The 19,170-nt window shown below is 37.2% G+C and overlaps 1 protein-coding gene across 1 annotated transcript in view; it reads right to left on the bottom strand.

The window, feature by feature from the left end:
* tcerg1l (transcription elongation regulator 1 like) overlaps window positions 1-19,170 on the bottom strand; it is a 170,009-nt gene that overhangs the window by 141,611 nt on the left and 9,228 nt on the right. The window contains exons 3-4 of the mRNA XM_022669105.2: window positions 9,675-9,821; window positions 6,425-6,605 (exon numbers count right to left, since the gene is read on the bottom strand). Of these exons, the coding sequence (XP_022524826.2) occupies window positions 6,425-6,605; window positions 9,675-9,821 (328 nt within the window). The remainder of the gene's footprint in view (window positions 1-6,424; window positions 6,606-9,674; window positions 9,822-19,170) is intronic.

Here is a 19,170-nt window from a genome sequence, read left to right as displayed (position 1 = left end):
TATCAGGACTGCTCCAGGAAAGGATAGAAGAGCGAGAGTCTCCTCTGTTGTACAGGATAAGTTCATCAGAGTTTCCAGCCTCAGAAACCTCTAAAAGTTAACAAACAGCGTCCCAGATAAGAGCACCTAAATACTTCATCACAGAGTATGTTGGTTTGTTTAACACTGTTTTTAAGTTACTACATGATTCCTTATGTGTTCCTTCATAATCTGATAGATCACTTCACTATTCCTTTGCTATATAGGAAAGAATATTGAATAAGAACGTGCGTCCAGACTTAGGCCTCGAAACCTTGAGCGTATATATATATATATTTATTAATTCATTCATTTGATCAGGGTTGCCTACACCAGGTCATTGACAGTCTGGAGCCCTTCAGGAAGCATCAAACCCGAGGCAGTAATACAGGAATACACTCTGAACAGGGTGCTAGTTCAGAGCAAGGCAAAACACCCACCTATTCACGTCCAATCACTCAATTCAGAGTCAATTCAGCAAAGCAAGGTCACCTTTTTTATCACTTCCAGACCTGCATGCCCTCTGCATCTCTGTGTTGTGACAGCTGGAGATGCCCAGAGTAACCCAAAGTGCTGGATAACATCATGCAGGTCTTCAGCTCCAGCACAGCTCCAGATGAGCAGCCCTGTTAGCCGGTTTTCACACCCGCCGACAGTGATTTGATAAAGGTGTGGACAGGCCGGGCTCGTCAGCAGCGCAGTGAAAGACACATGCGGTCGTTAAGCTGGTGGCTCTGACTAGCCTCCGCTGAAGTGCAGCCCTCTGACAGCTATACACTCCCCCACAGGAGTAATTGATTGTTTAATTACGACGCACACGGCAGGACATGCCACAGTCTCTGTGAAGCAATCAGAGGCTAACATCTCGGAGAGAGAGAGAGAGAGAGAGAGAGAGAGAGAGAGAGAGAGAGAGAGAGAGAGAGCACGGAGAAAGCTCTCATTGATGAGATAATGCGTCTTGATATAACTGAAAGAGAATGAGAGAATGAGTTTACTGCATTAACTGAGCTAGCTAAGAAATACATAACAGTATATTCAATAGATCAATAGTGTTATAACATATTTTAGGGCAAAAAAGTACACATTGCGTAGCTCAAAATGTGCAAAAGAGGTGCATTAATTATTTTTATTAATCATGGATGTGGTTGATTTTGGGCGTAACATGAAATAAACCTATCAGAGTGCCAGTTGCTTATCATTTCCTTTAAGAGCCAGGTGAGCTCTGACTTTGGCGCATTCGTATCTTAACACTGCAACGCTTCTTTGCGTCTCAGCAGAGGAAACTGAGCTGCTTGTTCGCGCTGTGAAGATCAGTTGTGAACACCAGCAGCTCATTTAAGGGAACAGTAATGTTATTTTATTATTTACACTGTTTATTGTTTTAAATGAGCAAACTAAACAATCACTGGTTGTTATTGAGAACAGCTAAAGGTGTTATGACGTTATGATAACAAAGACACACTGACACACCCTATATCAGGCTGCACGATGCATGGTATATGGCTTGCCTATAGATCTCTAAAAGTGGGCCCTCAATTTCATTAAATTATATGGTATGAGCTAAAAGTTCATGATCAATTTGCAGTGCATCCTGTTGCCCTATGACTTTTACGATAGTAGTGTTATTTTATTATTATTGAGAAGTTCTGTAATCCAAATAATCTAATGGATCATTTTTTGTGTGTTTTCAGGGAGCCCAGACTGAACAGTCACAGGCTTTGAATGCATGTCAGTATTATGAAACAGCACCCAGTGAATAACAGTAACGACACCTCGCACAGAACCAGGTCTATTAGCAGGTTCTGTTATTCCATTAGTGGGATGTGAATTGGAACCAGACTCCTATTACTGAAGAGCTCAGAGTTCAATCAATTACAGAAGGACATTCACTTCACAGTTATTACTGTCAGACTGGCAAAAAGTGCAGATTCATACTGAAATAAAATCACACATCTTCTCAGTAATGACATAAATTACAGGACACCCCTCTAGATAAAACTACTTTAGCTAAAAAAAAAAGGCTTCCGGCATATCTGTGCCTACACACTACAAAAGAAACACTAGGGTTTTTTGGTAAATGATAATATATATATATATATATATATTGGTTGCTCACTATTTAGTCTCATTTTCTGCATTTTAACCTGTGTACCAATCAATATACCACAATAATGTGGATACAATTTGTGTTTTGGCTGTATTCTTTTACACGGTAGAGGCAGGATGCAAATGCAGGTCTTGTTTATTTTTCATATCTCAAATAATATACATTGAAAAACACCCAGGAAGTAAAACGAACTATAAGGCTACTGAAACAAAGACTGTAAAACAAAGGATTAACAATAAGGCTAATAAAAAAACAAGCAATTGAGGATCAAAAAAAGAGAAATTAAACAAAAGACAAAATACAAAGGCTAAAGTTCACATAAAAAGACAGAGTCAAACACAAAAAAGCACGGCAGAGAACAATGGAACACTTGGGGTTTTATACACAGGCACAGACAAGGGACACGTGGAGAAGTAACAAGGAGGCGGGGTTACAAAAGAGATAGGATGGATAACAGTTGACAGGGCAAGACCAAAAACAAAACAGAGTCATGTAAAGCAGATGGAGCACATGGGGAGGTAAACAAAATAAAAAAACAGAGGACAGGAGCAGGAAAGAGCAAGAAAAGGGTACCACTTTAAAATAAGACTACCTTCATAAAGGGTTTATAAATGGTTTACAATTAGTTTATTAAAGATTACTACATTGATTGTAAATGCCTTAAAAATCATTAATAATCAGTTATAACACATACATAGAAAGGACAACAATATAGATGGCTGTGGGTTCACTATTTGGCAAACAATAGGTCATTGTTGCCCTTTCTATGTATGTGTTATAACTGATTATTAATGATTTTTAAGGCATTTACAACCTAACTAGTAACCATTAATAAACTGATTGTAAACCATTTATAAACCCTTTATAAAGGTAGTCTTATTTTAAAGTGGTACCAAAAAAAGAAAAACACAAGACAGACTAAAGCTAAGGCGTGACATATTCTGTGGCCTATAGTTCATTCTGACTTTCCAAGCCAATGATTGGTTGATTTACTGGCATTGGCACACATTCAGTCTGTCAATAAATCAAATGCATTGAACTCTATGTGCACAAATAAATCAATCACCATCAGACAATTTGTTAGAACTAATCATGCAATATCATAAACCCAGTCAAGAAACAATTGTGCAGCCAACTGTATTATATTATTTATGATACTCTAGTAGAAAGTAGAAAGACCGTGTAATGTATAAAGCTATGATTAGTTACATTGTACAACTACACTGTTTATCCCATCATTTAGAGAAGCCAAAGCATGTTGATTCAATATAATGTAGTATAATTTAAGAGCTCACATATGCTAATTAAGCAAAAATACAAATACGGCAACGACTGCAAACACAGCAGACATGGGCAAAACCAGACTCATGACCTGAGTAAACAGTAAACCAAAGGAAAAATAGTAATAAGAGTCTTCCAATAACTAAACAGAGGGTCAAAGTTGGCAATACTTCGCAAAGTGAGAATCAAACTAAATAGGTATTTTTTTTTAACAGTTGTGGTTTAGAACAGCTACAGGTGGTCAGTACTCAGGGGAGAGGGATCAGGAGAACAATCCTTGATTGGTAAAGGACCTCGAACCTCGAGTGTATTATTGTGATAATACCACAGTTCCATTAGTGCTTTTTATTGAAGACTTGCAGAATTACTCCCAGTGGTGTATAATGACATTGCATTTGGTCTATATTTGGTTTGTATTTAGCTTGTATGCGCTACATCGTTGCTAGGTTGCCAGTATGTGGTGGAGTAATACATGGAGAGCTTCGGTCACAGTGCATTACTGGCTGATAATGTCACTCATAATTCGCCTCTCAGCCAATCACATTGCAGGGTCGGAACTAGCTGTGGTATAATGCTCAGTAAATATGCAGTATTCTGTTCCGTTATGTACTCAAACGTATATAAACCCCTTTTAGCCTTTTCCAAAGTGGCGTACTGAGCGATCCGGCTGAAACGGAGCGCCACATGTACACACAGAGCGTATCAGAACCACGGTCACGTCCTCACTTGTGTTTTAAGCCTTCTGTATTTCACAGTCTTTTTCACAGTGAGACAAAATCCTCCACAGGGCTGAACTTTTCATCTCTCAAGGACTAATCCTTGAGCATCACACGAGTGGACCTGCAAACTAATCCATCTCTGTCCGGCTGAGTACGCCAGTCTTCAGAGGGACGGAGGCGAGCGCTCACAGGTGCCTGCAGCAGGACTACGCTCCTCTATAAAGACGCAGAAACAGTGCAGGTGTGTTCCTCTAACCCCCGTCTATTTTCTGCGTCTTTGTTTAAAGAGCTCAAAAGCATTGTCTGGAAGAACTCCAAGTGCTTTAGAGAATTACAGGCTGTAGAAACGCAGTAATATCTCTGTTCCCTGTCGTACGCTGCATCCACATTATCACTACTTCAGATTGCATCTGATCATTTAAGCAGAAAATCAAGCTAATGAGGAACTGAAGGATAAAGATCCTAAAATGCTAAAAGAAAGAAAGCCCCTGACTCTGTTTTTGTTCAGGGCAAGCTATTTAAAAATGCAGGCTAACTAAAAATGAATAAAAAATGAATAAAGTTTATTAGCTCAACTTAAGTTTCAGTAAGTTGGACGTTTTTCTAACTCTAGCTTTCTTTCTTTTTTTTACTTCTCTATCTCAGTTTGATCAACAATACATTATAAGTTGAGCTTAGCTAAAAAAAAAAACAATATTGGTAAACATTAATAAATGAGCTGCGAATAAAACTGATTCTATATTGTTTAATATTTCATTAATAATCTTGCCCCACAATGAAAGTAATGTCACTTTACTTGGAGCACCTGTTATAATACATTATAAGTGACTAAGTGACTATAAGTGACTATAAGTGACTATTGGTACTTCTTGGTATTGATGTACAACATGTTATAAACACAAACATGGGTATGATGGGTAAAACATGTTTATAACTATGTGTAATCCTGTTCATAATGGCGTATGAATGCATTAGAATCTTTTATGAGTATGTTTATAGAGTGGGTTTGTTAATAGAGCACTGCTGGAGCAGCATTAGCAGCATTAGCCACTAAACACGCTAGACGCTAGCTCTTTTGCCATTGAGTATAATCGTACTGTAGTCTGCGTGTTTATCATGTTAAAACAAGCCATGTTGGACGAACCACTAAGGTTCCTCAGTGTAGCACTGTTGAGTTGCATTAGTCACTAACCGCGGCTACTGATAGCGGTTAGCTTTTAATGCTAATGCTGCTGCACCCGGCCTTAGTGGAAGTGGAAGCTCACTGCCAAAAAATGGAAGTGCTTTACACACCCAAATAATCCGTTTGACTTTTAAAGTTTGACTTCTGTTTGCTTTACAGGTTTTGCCAGAAGGAAAACATGTTGACACCTCTGTTCCTTTCTAGTATCGCATAATGCTCCACATCCTCCTAGGACCTGGCATCCACATGTGTGGACATCACATTTAAGATCATAGTCTAGATCACAACCCTAAATTGTGCTCTATGAGGGCCTGCTGTCCTCATATGTGGACATAATTTTTACTCAAAAACGACACCATGTAAAAAGATCATTCTTTGTTTTTACACTAATCAGGTGTTAACTAGCCCAAATAGCAAAGATAAATAATGCATAAAAAATGCATGCCATGCAATAGTTTGGGTCTTAGGAGGGTATATATGAAAATAGACCAGAAAATAGATGTTTATTGATTGTTTGCCTAATAATCCAATGCGCCTTATAGTGCGAAAAATACATTAGTCAAAATTACATGAGGAGGCAAATGAATCATCTACTGTCTCAAAGCAACAATAACTCGATTGCAGTAAAATTTAACGATTATTTGACCAAATGCCAACGATCCCCGCAGTGTAAAAGGGTTAACAGCTTTATTTCTCATTCATCTTCTCTGCATGTCTTCTGAAAAATCAGTATACAGTATGTGGGTGCAGTGCTCTGTCAAGTACTGTAGCTCCCGAGATGAATTTATGCCTGAAGAGATGCAGAATGTGGCCAATTTCAGTTCGATTTCACAAGCACCAATCACACAGCCTCCTCTCCCACACATTAACATGCAGACAGCGCGGCAGCCCCTAATGTTTTTTAGGGGCACCGTAAAACGAAAGTTGACAGCCTCCCGATAGCTCTACACGCAGTTAAAAAGAGACGGGATTAAACCCAGGAGAACAGAAACTTGTTAAAACGGCTGAGAATAGAAGCAGGGAGCGATAAAACCCCTCGATAAAAAGACCGGGCTGACAGCGGGCCGTCGGTGGCCGAGCCGCGAGAACAGAGGATTATAAAATTCTCCCTCCTACCTGAAACACGCCTGGGCGTCAGGAGAAGAGTGTGGAAATTCCTGGAGGCGGCGGCTGGCCTGGATATGCTCATTGCCACTTGATTCGTCATCATCATTGGCTTTTCTTGCCGCTGGAAAAGTCCCACTTCCTCCGGGCTGATCCAGGTGGTCTCCAGAGCCAGAGTGTTATTAAGATAAACCTAGAAGCAAGAGAACAACGCTCCCTTTAAAACACTTCATCGCAATCTTGCACTACGAGCCGCGGCACGGTTGGCGCATTGAGCGTCCTAAATAGCATTAAATTCCAGCTTTTTTCGAGCGAATTGCGCCTTAAGGAAGTAGATTGTTCATTTGCTTGCCGCAGTACTGTTTTAATTAACCCTCAGCACTGGAAAATAGCCCATTACCTAAGCATTCATTGTTTTCACAAAACTACAATTAAACTAAAACACCAGAACAGAACGCCATTAGAAGGATTTCACACTCCCTCAGAGTGTAATGAACACTCTCTCTCAGCCTCTGCTTTACTGCAAACTTCTATAAAGCCTCCAAAAACCATGGAAAACCAATTGTTTGTCAGCTTTCATGTGAAAGAATTGGTTGTTAACGTGTAAACATGATTAAACTCTCCAATACCTAAACTTAGCTGCAAATACAGCTGAATTCATAATGCTATTTATGCTCTTGAAGATCATGGTGTTGTCTTTGAGCGATGGCTTTTGAAGGACAACATTTAAAAAAAGGCTATTTAGAGGGTTACACAAATACACAAAGCCAAACAATGGAGTTATTAGATGTTTTGTGCCTCTAATAACTGTATAATTAACAATTCATACCAACAACAAGGTGATATACACCGACACGCCACATGTCATAAGAAAGAGAACTACAAATGAGTTTTAGTTTGGACACTCCGTAAATTCAGTGTATCTTTCACTATTTTAATACTGATGTCATACAAACTATGAAGAGAAACATGTATGATTATTTAGTGTTAAACAAACCAGAATACGTTATATATTTTACATTCTTCAAAATAGAACTTCTTGCTTAGATGACAGCTTTATGAGGTAGAGTCACCTGGAATTCAGGCTTTCAGTTAACAGCTGTGCTGAACTCATCAAGAGTTAATTACTTGAATTTCTTGTCTCTTAATGTTAAAGTTTGAGAGCATCAGTTAAAGTAAAGTAGTGAAGGGGTAGAGTTACAGGTATACAGTGAATATTTGAGTAATGTTCTAATCCAGATTATAAGAAGAAAGAACTACTCAACTAAATAAAGAAAAAAACATTATGATGATAAAACTGGCACTCATCAGGACCACCCCAGAAATAGAAGAGCTAGAGTTTCCTCTGTTGTACAGGATAAATTCATCAGAGTTACCAGTCTCAGAAATCACAAGTTAACCTAAATGCTTCACAGAGTATTTTGGTTTGTTTAACTACTGAAAACGTAAGAGAAATGCTTACATTTATTTACATTTATTTACATTTATTTACATTTATTTCTATCTGGACCGGATTATTTTCAGAGTAATTTTCTTTTTAATGTGTTTATTTATCCTCTGTGATTTTATTCCCATCCAGAATGACCATGTACAGGTTTTTCTCAGACATCCTCTGAGAATTGATAATAACAGGCTGAATTATCTACTGTTTTTCTCTGAACTCCAGTAATTTTAGTCCCGTCCAGACACACATCTCTCAGTTTCGTCTCCTCATGTTTAATAAAATAAATATTTAGTCCACTGCCACGCACCGTAATTACACTTTGGCCGCTTGGGTGTTTCCACGGAGATCCATGTTAAAACACATCAGCGAGTGGAAATGGAGGAGCTACTGAACTACTGATGTCATGTGACCAAGAAAGCCTAAAAGAAAGCCTAAAAACTCACTGGTCCTCCTGTTTAGAGTAGAAATGTGAAATATTTTTCACAGACCGTCACCCTGAGAAAATAATCACGTCCAGATAGGGCTCTAGATTTCCTGTTTATGATTTCAAGGTATCGATAATACAAATCTTGTGCAGAGCTTTACTAACAGGCTGCTGTTCTAATATCTAGGCCTGGATGTTAAAATATATCATTTCCTTGCTTGTTCTGTTCCAAGCGAACAGAACAACACTAAACATATCCTCAATATAACGTGGTTCTCTCACATTCATATACGCCTTTATATACAACCTCCTGTTACGCCTACAGCAGTTTAGCCACCTGTGTGTCCTGAAGTGATGCAAAGTGTTGTCAGTGCCAGTCAGTCTGTCGCAGAGTGTTTGAAGCAGAAGTGAAATATGTGGGAAAATAATCAAACGTTGTGCGGTTGCATCATCACGGCCTCCTAAACTCACTCTAGAGCTTTTATCCCTGTCTGCTTTTTAAATCAGGCACAATACAGAGCAAAAACAGCAAAGATACAAATTGCATGCAGTAGAGCATCTCAGATATACATGAAATACTTAATGTAACAAAAAATAAGTGCATAAAAATGATAATAAATGCATTAAGAATCCAAATACTGTATTTTGCGCACTATATGGCACACTATATATAGCACTTACGTTTGAATTTTACCAGTCAGAAATTAAGGAGCAGTGAAGCCACTCCGCTGAAGTACAGCATTATACAGGAGTTTCAGTTTCAGTAAAGTTTCTCCAGCACCAAGGCTGGAGCAGCAGTATAAGCATTAGCCACTAATTACACTAAGTGCTAGCTCTTTTGCCATTAAGGTAAGCAGTATCAGCCTGTAGCTGTAGCTGCTGGAGCCACTAGCCATGCTAATGCTAATGCTAACGCTAATGCTAACGCTAATGCTAACGCTAATGCTAACGCTAATGCTAATTTCATTCAGAGTCAAGTATATCAGACTGTAACCTGCATGTTTACAATGTTAAAATACGCTACGTGGGACAAACCGCTAGCTGATAGTGCCCATGCTTACTGGATCACTCAGGGTTCCTCAGAGTAGCGCTGTTGGGCAGCATTTACCAATACTAGCGCTAGCGGTTAAAAGCTAATGCTAATGATGCTGATGCTGCTGCACCCAGCCTTAGTGGAAATCTGGAAATCTACCCTTACTGTAAATAAACAACCAAATAAACCATTGAAATTTTCCTTTTTAAGAATTGACTTAACCCACACCCAGCGGCGACACCCCTGTTCCTTACTAGTGTCACAAAAAATACAGTAAATGTCATAAGTAAACATATTTTACTATAGAATAACTGAATATAGGTTTTCTAAAAACAAAGTAAAGTGTGCTGCAGTGTTTCACCTTGTAGTCCGGCACGCGCTTCTCCAGCCAGGCTTTGCCGTAGTGGGGGGGCAGCAGGGTGCGGTACACCGGGGGGAACACCGGGACCAGATCCACCCCCGCAGAGGGCTGAAACCCCAGCATCGGAGGCCTGGAGGGAAGCTCCCACTGAGACACAAACACAAGATTTATTAGATTTATTCTCAACGTAAGAAGAGCTACAGATACAGACAGAATGCAAATGAACTGTAGATGAGATTAATCTTAAAAAAATATATAAAAAATCATTAGGGCTGAACAAAAACAGAGCTTGAAGTGATCCATTACTGGGCAGTTATTTCCAGTCATAAAAGACCAGAATCTCATCTTAATAATTGTGGAGAAACTAAAATACTCAAAACTGAAAGACAAGTTGCGGAATCAAAAATATATTTTACATCAGTGATTAAATCTGATGAAATAAATCTGATGTAGATTTGTGTTTGAAGTTTTCTCAAGAAGAAATTGGAAAAATCTCTCTCTCTCTCTCTCTCGTTCTCTCTCTCTCATTCTCTTTCTCAATGTTCAATTTTAATTTTCAATTTAAAACAGCTGGCATAAATTGCAATTAACAACTTTTGCCAAAGCAATGAAACAAGTAGTTAAGAAACAAAAGGTAAAAAAAAACAATAAATATACAAATATACATTACATATAAAAGTAAATCATATAGATAAATAAATAAAAAACAAACTAGATACGTTAATAATATATCAATAACATTGTTATTAATTGTAATTATTTAAAAAGAGTTGTAATTAGACTGATAGGCCGATAGTGCTTCTCTCTCTCTCTCTCTCTCTCTCTCTCTCTCTCTCTCTCTCTCTCTCTCTCTCTCTCTCTGGCTCTGCTCCCCAGTCCACTATTCTTTTGATTGACAGGCAACTTAACCAATCAACCTGCATGAACTAAAATGATATCTTAACAGAAAATAGTGAATTTCAATTTGTGAACCGATTAAAAAAAATAACAATTAAAATAAATAAAACAAAACACGCCCCCCTTACATTTACAGGTGACGCCCATCTGTGGTGTAGCCACATACTGTACACTAAAATCACTAGTTGGCTGGAAAACACAATATCACAATATTATAGGGTTGTTGTTTTTTTTTTTTTTTTTGCGCTAACAATATTCTTGGTGATATAAGTCAAGTAGTTTTTTTATTGTTAATACTGCATATGTGCAGGACAAACAGATAATTAAAATTGCATTTCTCCTTCTCCAAAAATTACAACAAGTAAATACAATTATAAATATATAAAAGAATAGGAGACACTATATGTAAAATACAACAAGGACACAGATAGACATACTGTATGTGAGACAGAAGACAATAGTGCAATAGTGATGGGCTGGTAGTGCAAATATAGAGGAATAAAAGCTTAAGGCTCTTAAAGTGAATGAGTGCGTAAAATTCTTAAAACACAGTGAACTATTTAATTCATATTAATTTAAAGATTTTAATGTTACTGCAACAAAATGTTCAAATTTAAATGTTTAAATTTGATATACGGTAGAATAACAGAACGCTGCTGCTTCTATCACAATATGAATTTTATTTTATTTTTTATTTTTTGTTTCAAAAATGGTTGCAGCATTATCAGAAGCTCAATAAGTACGTTTTGACAATTTGAGAAAATGGCACGAACTGCAATTTAAAAGCAGAAGTATCACACAGTTCTTCTATAAGTGACCGTAGGTAAAGTATTAGGATCTTTTTTTATGGCTTTTTTTCCCGAGAAATCCAACCCTTACACCTATTTCCACGCTACGGCTGAACAGGAAATCCAGACTCTATGGGATTTTTTTCGGCTGAGTGCGAGGCGAACAGTGTGAAGGCGGTACGTCTTTATTTCGCCAAAGGCAACGTTTCCTTATTTCAACAGCCAGGGGCCAGGGGCATTCTCACCAGGGACCCGCTCCTATGATTCTACAAATCTGCTTTGAGACAATATCTATTGTGTAACAGGGAAAAAGGGAAAAGTGCCAAAACAGAGCGAATCGAATCGACAGAATCTGAAGTAAAATCACAAGTCATGAATACAAATACGGCTGCAAAACACACTGCGGGGAAACAGAGGTAAATCTTCTCAATTCTCATGATACTGCCTGTAGCTAAGGGTTAGGATGAGGGTATATGTATGTGTGTGTGTTTGTGTGTATTTGTGTGTATTTGTGTGTGTTTGTGCATGCTTATCCCATATTTTGTCAAGTTTCCAGTTCAGGGCTTCAGTAAGAAGCTCCTTTCCTTTTTTCGTTCAAAGCTTCAACAAATGCAGTATGAATAAAATAGCAGAAGATAGAAAATATATGTGGGTCGTCACATTTGCACTTTATTGTATGCAGTGTTGTGTGTGTTGTGATGTTTTCTGGTTCAAAATATAAATAATTAAATAAATAAGAATCCACTTTAAAAAATGATAAGCTTCTTTGATTTTACCAAAATGGAAACCTCTGGAATCTAATAAAGAGGAAGATGGATGATCACAAGTCATCAAACCTTCAAATCAAGCTAAACTACTTGAATGAAATTTGCACCGGGAGTGAAGCAGCATAAAGTTATCCAAAAGCAGTGTGTAAGACTGGTGGAGGAGGAGAACATAATGCCAAGATGCATGAAAAAAACATGATTAAAAACCAACCAGGGTTATTCCACTAAATATTGATTTCTGAATTCTTAAAACTTTATGAAAATGAACTTGTTTTCTTCATTTGCATTATTTGTGCTTATTATTCAAACATATACCTATAAATAGCAAAATCAGATAAACTGATTCTGAGTGTGTGTTTCTGTATATTTGTGTGTTTTTGTATTTGTGTGTGTGTGTTCCAGTTTCCTTTTTATTCAGAGCTTCAACAAATGCAGTATGAATAAAACAGCAGAAGATAGAGCATATATGTGGGTCGACACATTTGCACTTGGTTGTATGCAGTGTTGTGTGTTGTTGTGATGTTTCTGGTGCACCATGGTCCTGGAGGAACATTATTCCGCTTGACTGGATGCTTGTATGTAGTTAAAACAAGAATAAAAGCCTTTTAAATATGAATTTGAGTTATATAAATACAGAGCTGAAGGTTAACGTTCTATACATTATGGACTGTCCAGCAGTAAACAGTATAGAACTGCTACACAGTCAGTGGTTTCAAATTGATCTGATCAATTTCACAAACAGCGAGGAGGTCAATAACGCTGGAGTGCAAAAGCAGAATGAAGCAGTGTGAGGTTTAAGTTAAGAGCGGTATAGAAGATCAAACATGTGTCCTAAGAAATTTCTAACACTTGCATGAATATAAGTTGTACATACAGCTCTGGAAAAAAAATGAAGACAGCACTTCAGTTTCTGAATCAGTTTCTCTGATTTTGCTATTTATAGGTTTATGTTTGAGTAAAATGATCATTGTTGTTTTATTCTATAAACTACAGACAACATTTCTCCCAAATTCCAAATATAAATATTGTTATTTAGAGCATTTATTTGCAGAAAATGAGCTGAAATAACGAAAAAAAGATGCAGAGCTTTCAGACCTCAAATAATGCAAAGAAAACAAGTTCATATTCATAAAGTAGTTTTAAGAGTTCAGAAATAATCTACATTTGGTGGAATAATGTTTTTTAATCACAGTTTTTAATGCATCTTGGCAGCATGTTCACCTCCACCAGTCTTACACACTGCTTTTGGATAACTTTATGTTGCTTTACTCCTGGTGCAAAATTCATTCAAGCAGTTCAGTTTGGTGGTTTGATGGCTTGTGATCATCCATCTTCCTCTTGATTATATTCCAGAGGTTTTCAATTTGCTTAAATCAAAGAAACTCATCATTTTTAAGTGCTCTCTTATTTTTTTTCCAGAGCTGTGTTTTACGATTACACAAAAGCTGTGTGCCATGTACTTGAAGAAGAACTGAGAAAACAAACTGCGTTCCAAAGCTTATGCTGAAGGATACATTATTGCGCCCATAAAATTACTATAAAATATGAAGCCTTTTTTTTATTTTGATGTGGCGACTGAAAAAAAGCTAAGCACAACTTTGGTTGTCTTGTAAAAAATAAAATTTTAACAAAGCAACCAAACTTGTGCTTAGCATTTTTCAGTCGCCACATCAAAAAAGTTTGTTTAAAATGAAGAACCTTTCATAATTCATATTAATTGCATGAACGCAATAACTTGAACTATCTAAGAAAAATAATAGCTATAGTATATGATGCTTCCACCACCATGCTTCACTGTTTTGGTTTTGTTTGTTAAAGAATGAGCATATAATTTTTACTATTGTTCAAAACTGTTAATTCTCGTCTCTTATCATGATATGCACATTTTTTAACAAACAAAACCAAAACAGTGAAGCATGGTGGTGGAAGCATCATACTGCAGCTATGATTTTTCTTAGATACTTCAACTTATTGCGCCCTTGAAATTACTATGAATTATGAAGCATTTTTTTTATGTGTACCCCTAGAAATTCATAACACTTGCTTGCATGAATATAGGTTGTACATATTTTACAATTCACACTATTTTACCAAATACACACAACCTGTGTGCCATGTACTCGAAGAAGAATTAAGAAAACAAACTGTGTTTCAAAGCTTATGCTAAAGGATACATTATTAGTATCAATTATGAAGGGTTCCTTCATTTTTACCAATCCTTTTTGATGTAGTGACTATTTTTATGGTGAGACGAGACAAAAATTGGCTGTTCTGGATGAAAATAAAACACTATACTGCAAATGTAACACTGCTCATTCCTCAAGAAACAGTGAAGCATGGGGGTGGAAGCATCAAATTGTGGGTATGCTTTTTTTTTCTTTTTTTTTAATCAGGGAATGTACAGATAAACAAATGGATGTTGCACAGAATTGAAAGTGACTGTGAGTGTCAATTTAACACTTAAAGCGTTGATTCAACACTTTATACAACTCTATACATTATGAATAGGCCATATATAAAACTGCTACACACTTAATGGTTTACAAGGCATCTGATCAATTTCACAGACAGCAAACAGACCATTAAGACAGCAGTGCCAAGTCCCATTTATTGTAAATCCAACAATCAATTTGAAGAAGATACAGACTTCTGTGTCTGAGACTGGAGTAATCCTTACATTAAGACTTGTATAGAAGACTAGCTTTAAAAAACTTCAGGACTGAAAAACAAAAATCAATGAACACCTAATGTTTCTCATACAAAATATGATTAAATGATGAATGAAATGACGCTGCCTATTTTTTTAACAAACAGCATCTGCACTTTAAAACATGGGGGTGGAAGCATCATACTGTAGCTATGTTTTTTTCTTAGATACTTAAAGACAATCCGCTCAAGAGTACAGCTGAGCAGCTGAGTGGCTGGGATGAAAACCAAGCTAAAACTGGGATGAAAAGCAAGACAAAAAAAATTAAATCATATAAAAAACAATGGTATTTTTATTCTTCTTAACAAACAGCATCCAAACTGTGAAGCATGGAGGTGGAAGCATTATTATATGAAAAAAATTACTGTTTGGCCAACAATAAAAACAATGATAAATCTATTCTTTAAAGCTGATGTCTGTTAGTTTTAGGATTTGCGGGATTTAGGGCAATCTCTGATGAGAATGGTCTCCTTTCAGAGAGGATGAATCCGAATCCAGGTTATGTTCAGTCAGAGAGAAAGAAAGAGAGAGAAGAGTCAGAATCTTCACTCCTTCGTTTCTTTGTTTTTACTAGGAGTGAATAGAGAAGCTACTGAGCTCTGAGTTTCCTCTTCTGAAGTCCCCGCTGCTCCACCATCCGCTCGCGTTCAGTAAAACTGAGCTGGATCCTCTTTTAGAGGCTGTACGTGTGACATAAGTACGTAAAGACAGAAGATGAACTCCTGCGAAAAGTGACCCGAAACCCCAGTTTTTATAAAGAATAAATTTTATTAGGCTTAGCAGGGATGGTGGTTCAGCACACTGGTATCATTATTAAAAACTAAATAATACAGACTGACACTTTAACAAACAGCATCCAAACTGTGAAGCATGGCGAATGTGAAAGCATCTTTATGCGAAAATGAACATTTTTGACCAACAATAAAAACCAGGATATGTCCATTTTTTAACCAACAGCATCCAAACTGTGAAGCATGGGGGTGGAAGCATCTTTAGGCAAAAATGGACAGTTTTGATCAATATTAAAAACAAGAATATGTCCATTCTTTAGGAAACAGCATCCAAACTGTGAAGCATGGGGGTGGAAGCATCTTTATGCGAAAATGAGCTGATTTGACGAATAAAAAAACAAGGATATGTCCATTCTTTAACAAACAGTTTAAAGAACTGAAAACAATTTAAATCTATATTACAAAGGACAGATGATTGATGCAAATTACAGCAATATTTAACAATTCAACAATAAAGCCTCCTTGAATGTAGTCTTAAGCTCGGAAGGTTAACATTCCATTTGGTATATTATAAATAATCACTATACAGTCCAACACAGCTCCGCACTCAATACCACCTTCAAAAGAAGTTGGTCAATTTCCAAACAGCAAAGAGGTCAATACCTCTGGAATATCAAGACCATTTTTAATCCAGTAAAAAGCGCCTGATAACCATTGAAGTGCAGGTGATAAAAATAGAGCAGACCCTCGTCTCAAAGCCTCGTAGCTCATGCTAACTAAACGTAAAGCTCTCGCTAAAGACAAGCCCAGATTTGGCGTGACGCGCCGCGTGAACTTTCCACCGAGCTGTCAGTTATTCTCCCGTAATGCGCCTGAAGCACGGCGAAGGCGTAAAGAGAATCCTTAGTGCTGTAGAGTGGAGTCACTTCTCTGCACTATCACTGATCTATTTCCACTGCGTTCAATATTAACCACACTCTCAGCTGCTGGAAGCACCACTTTGTGACACACTCTCTCCAGCTGAGTCATCCGCCCGCTACAGCGCCAGTCAGTCAAAGCCCAGAGCTCCCGCACTGCGATATAACGCCGATGTTAAAACTACATATACGTACTGTACTGCTCACTTCCTCCATATCAACCAGTCTCAACCCATCGCAACTCAACTCAACACTTCACTTATTTATAGAGCAACTTCTGTACTTTCAAAGGGTTCTACTTTAAAGCAAAGCTCCTTTACAACGGGTTTATAATAAAAAATAGTATATAAAGGAGTTTGTTAATGTTTGTTATTTGGTTCTAAAGTGGTTACATATACTGTAAAGTTGTCAAATAGTGATTCCACTTTGCTAGTAACGGATTGGTCCCACAAATAGCCAATCCCTGCGATTCGAAAATACGCATTATTACACACATTGTCAGCCATCGATATCAAGTTTTTTTTTTTTTTTTTTAATTATTCAAATAAATACTTAGGTATACATATTTTCTAGTTAATATAGGATATTTTTTGCAGAATTTAAGGTGGCCGATAATAGGGGACCCTTCTGATTCTGCAGGTCTTTCCACTGGGGGAAGCCAAAGTCTAAGTCTTCTTCTAATTCTTAAAGTCCAAAAATGCTGAATGTTAATCTACACACATTTCTCTCCCGAAACCTGTTTATTTGGGTAAGTAAAGCGCTTCTCTATATTCACAGCAAGCTTAGATTTCCACAATTTTGACTGAAATGGCCGATAATGCAGAGCTTATTATTGCTTAATTGTTAAACATCAGATCTTTCTGAAGGCTTATCTTACTTTGCATTTACTTTACATTTCCATCAGTCAGCATTAACAAATCAAATAAAACAATAAAGCAAGTTTGTTCAGAAAATACAGTGGAAAAAGAATCCAAATAACAAACTGCGAGTTCTGTTTGCAATACGTATGCAGCACTTTATCAGAGGAAGCTATAGCTGTAGCCTATAGTGGTGGAAGTTAGCATCATGGATGAGACAAAAATTCTAAATTAATGGCAGTTAATGGCTATTTTACAAAGTGTGTTAAATGTGTGTCAAAGAAACACAAGCAAGCTAAGGTATGAACTTTATTCTATCCAAAATTAGATCATGCCACCAAGACAAGGCCATCTCTAAAAGCTCAGCATCAGAGCTAAACTGAGACTGGACCAACAATCAGTCAAACAAATCTTGGATGTTAATTAAGCAAGAATACACGCGAGGTTCGTGCTATAACGTGGAATATTGGAACTGCTGTATACCAGCACAGCAGTGCCAATATTACATGTTAAAGCACGAACCTCGAGTGTATAATGGCTTAATTATACCACAGTTCCATTATCACTGTTTATTGAAAGATTTAAGAGGGTTAAAGAGGAGGAGAAAATAGGATTAGTTTGGTTACAAACACACCGAGAGTTAAAATAGTTCCATTGCTGCTCTGCATTATCGGTTATTTTAGTCAAAAATGTGAAAATCTAAGGGTACTGTAAATAAACAGAAGCATTTTTCTCAACCAAATTAACGTTTTTTTTTTTTTTTTTTTTTTTTTTTAGGAGAGAAATCTTTGAAGATTAAAGTCCAGGGCTTTATTTCTATTGACTGGAAGAAAATGTTTTTTTTTTTTTTTTTTTTTTAAGAATTAAAGTTTTTTAAAGACTTAAGCTTTTATTTTAATAATAACTTAATAATAACTTAACTTTTAACCTGATGTTGGTGGCTGATAATGTGTGTAACAATGCGTATTTTTGTATCGCTGGGCTTATTTATTTATTTGTGCCTGCACTGTGCCTCTATGGGATCCAGCGCCCCCCCAGTGGTGAATAAAGACATTGTATTTGGTTTGTATTTGGCTTGTAAGCGCTGTATCATTGCTAGGTTACCTGTATGTGGTGGAGTAATACATAAATAGAGCTCTTTGGTTACAGTGCATTACCAGCTGATGATGGCACTCATAGAACGCCTGTGGTGTAACAGTGGTATAATCTATACACAATTCTCTTTTGAAACCTGTTTATTTATGTGAGTAAAGCTCTTCTGTTTATTCACAGCAAGCTTAGATTTCCAATATTTTGACTGAAATGGCCGATGTTCGGTGCCACCGCTAACAATGCCCGTTCTGTTAACAAACACAGTCCCAGCAGTGAAGCATGGGGGCGGCAGCATCAGTTTGTGGGTATGTTTTCCTCACCAGGGACTGGGCATCTTGTTAAAACAGAAGGACAGGTGGATGGTGCAAAGTACATGAAGATACTGCAGACAACCTGCTTCAGTCTGTTAAAAGTTTAGAGCCTGGGAGAAACTTCACTGTTCAGCATGACAGTAACTCAAGAAAAGCAACACAGGAGTGGTAGAACAAAATTGTTCTGTAAAAAAAAAGTTCAAGTAGTCCAAAACCAGATGTACAATTGAGATTAAGTTTGGCTACTTTGACAACTGTGGTCCATATGCGTCAACCAAACAACCAACAAAAATTGAGGATAACACTTCCTATGAACCTTGTATTCATAATGCATTATAAATGCATTCATAATGCATTATATGACATGCATAATACCTTATAATGACTGTAATAAGCCTGTATAATTGCTCATAAGTACTTACAGCGACA

Source organism: Astyanax mexicanus, chromosome 15 (genome assembly GCF_023375975.1).
Source record: "Astyanax mexicanus isolate ESR-SI-001 chromosome 15, AstMex3_surface, whole genome shotgun sequence".
Lineage (NCBI taxonomy): Eukaryota > Metazoa > Chordata > Actinopteri > Characiformes > Acestrorhamphidae > Astyanax > Astyanax mexicanus.
The sequence above is the reverse complement of the archived record's forward strand: the minus strand, read 5'-3'. Positions and strand labels throughout refer to the sequence as shown.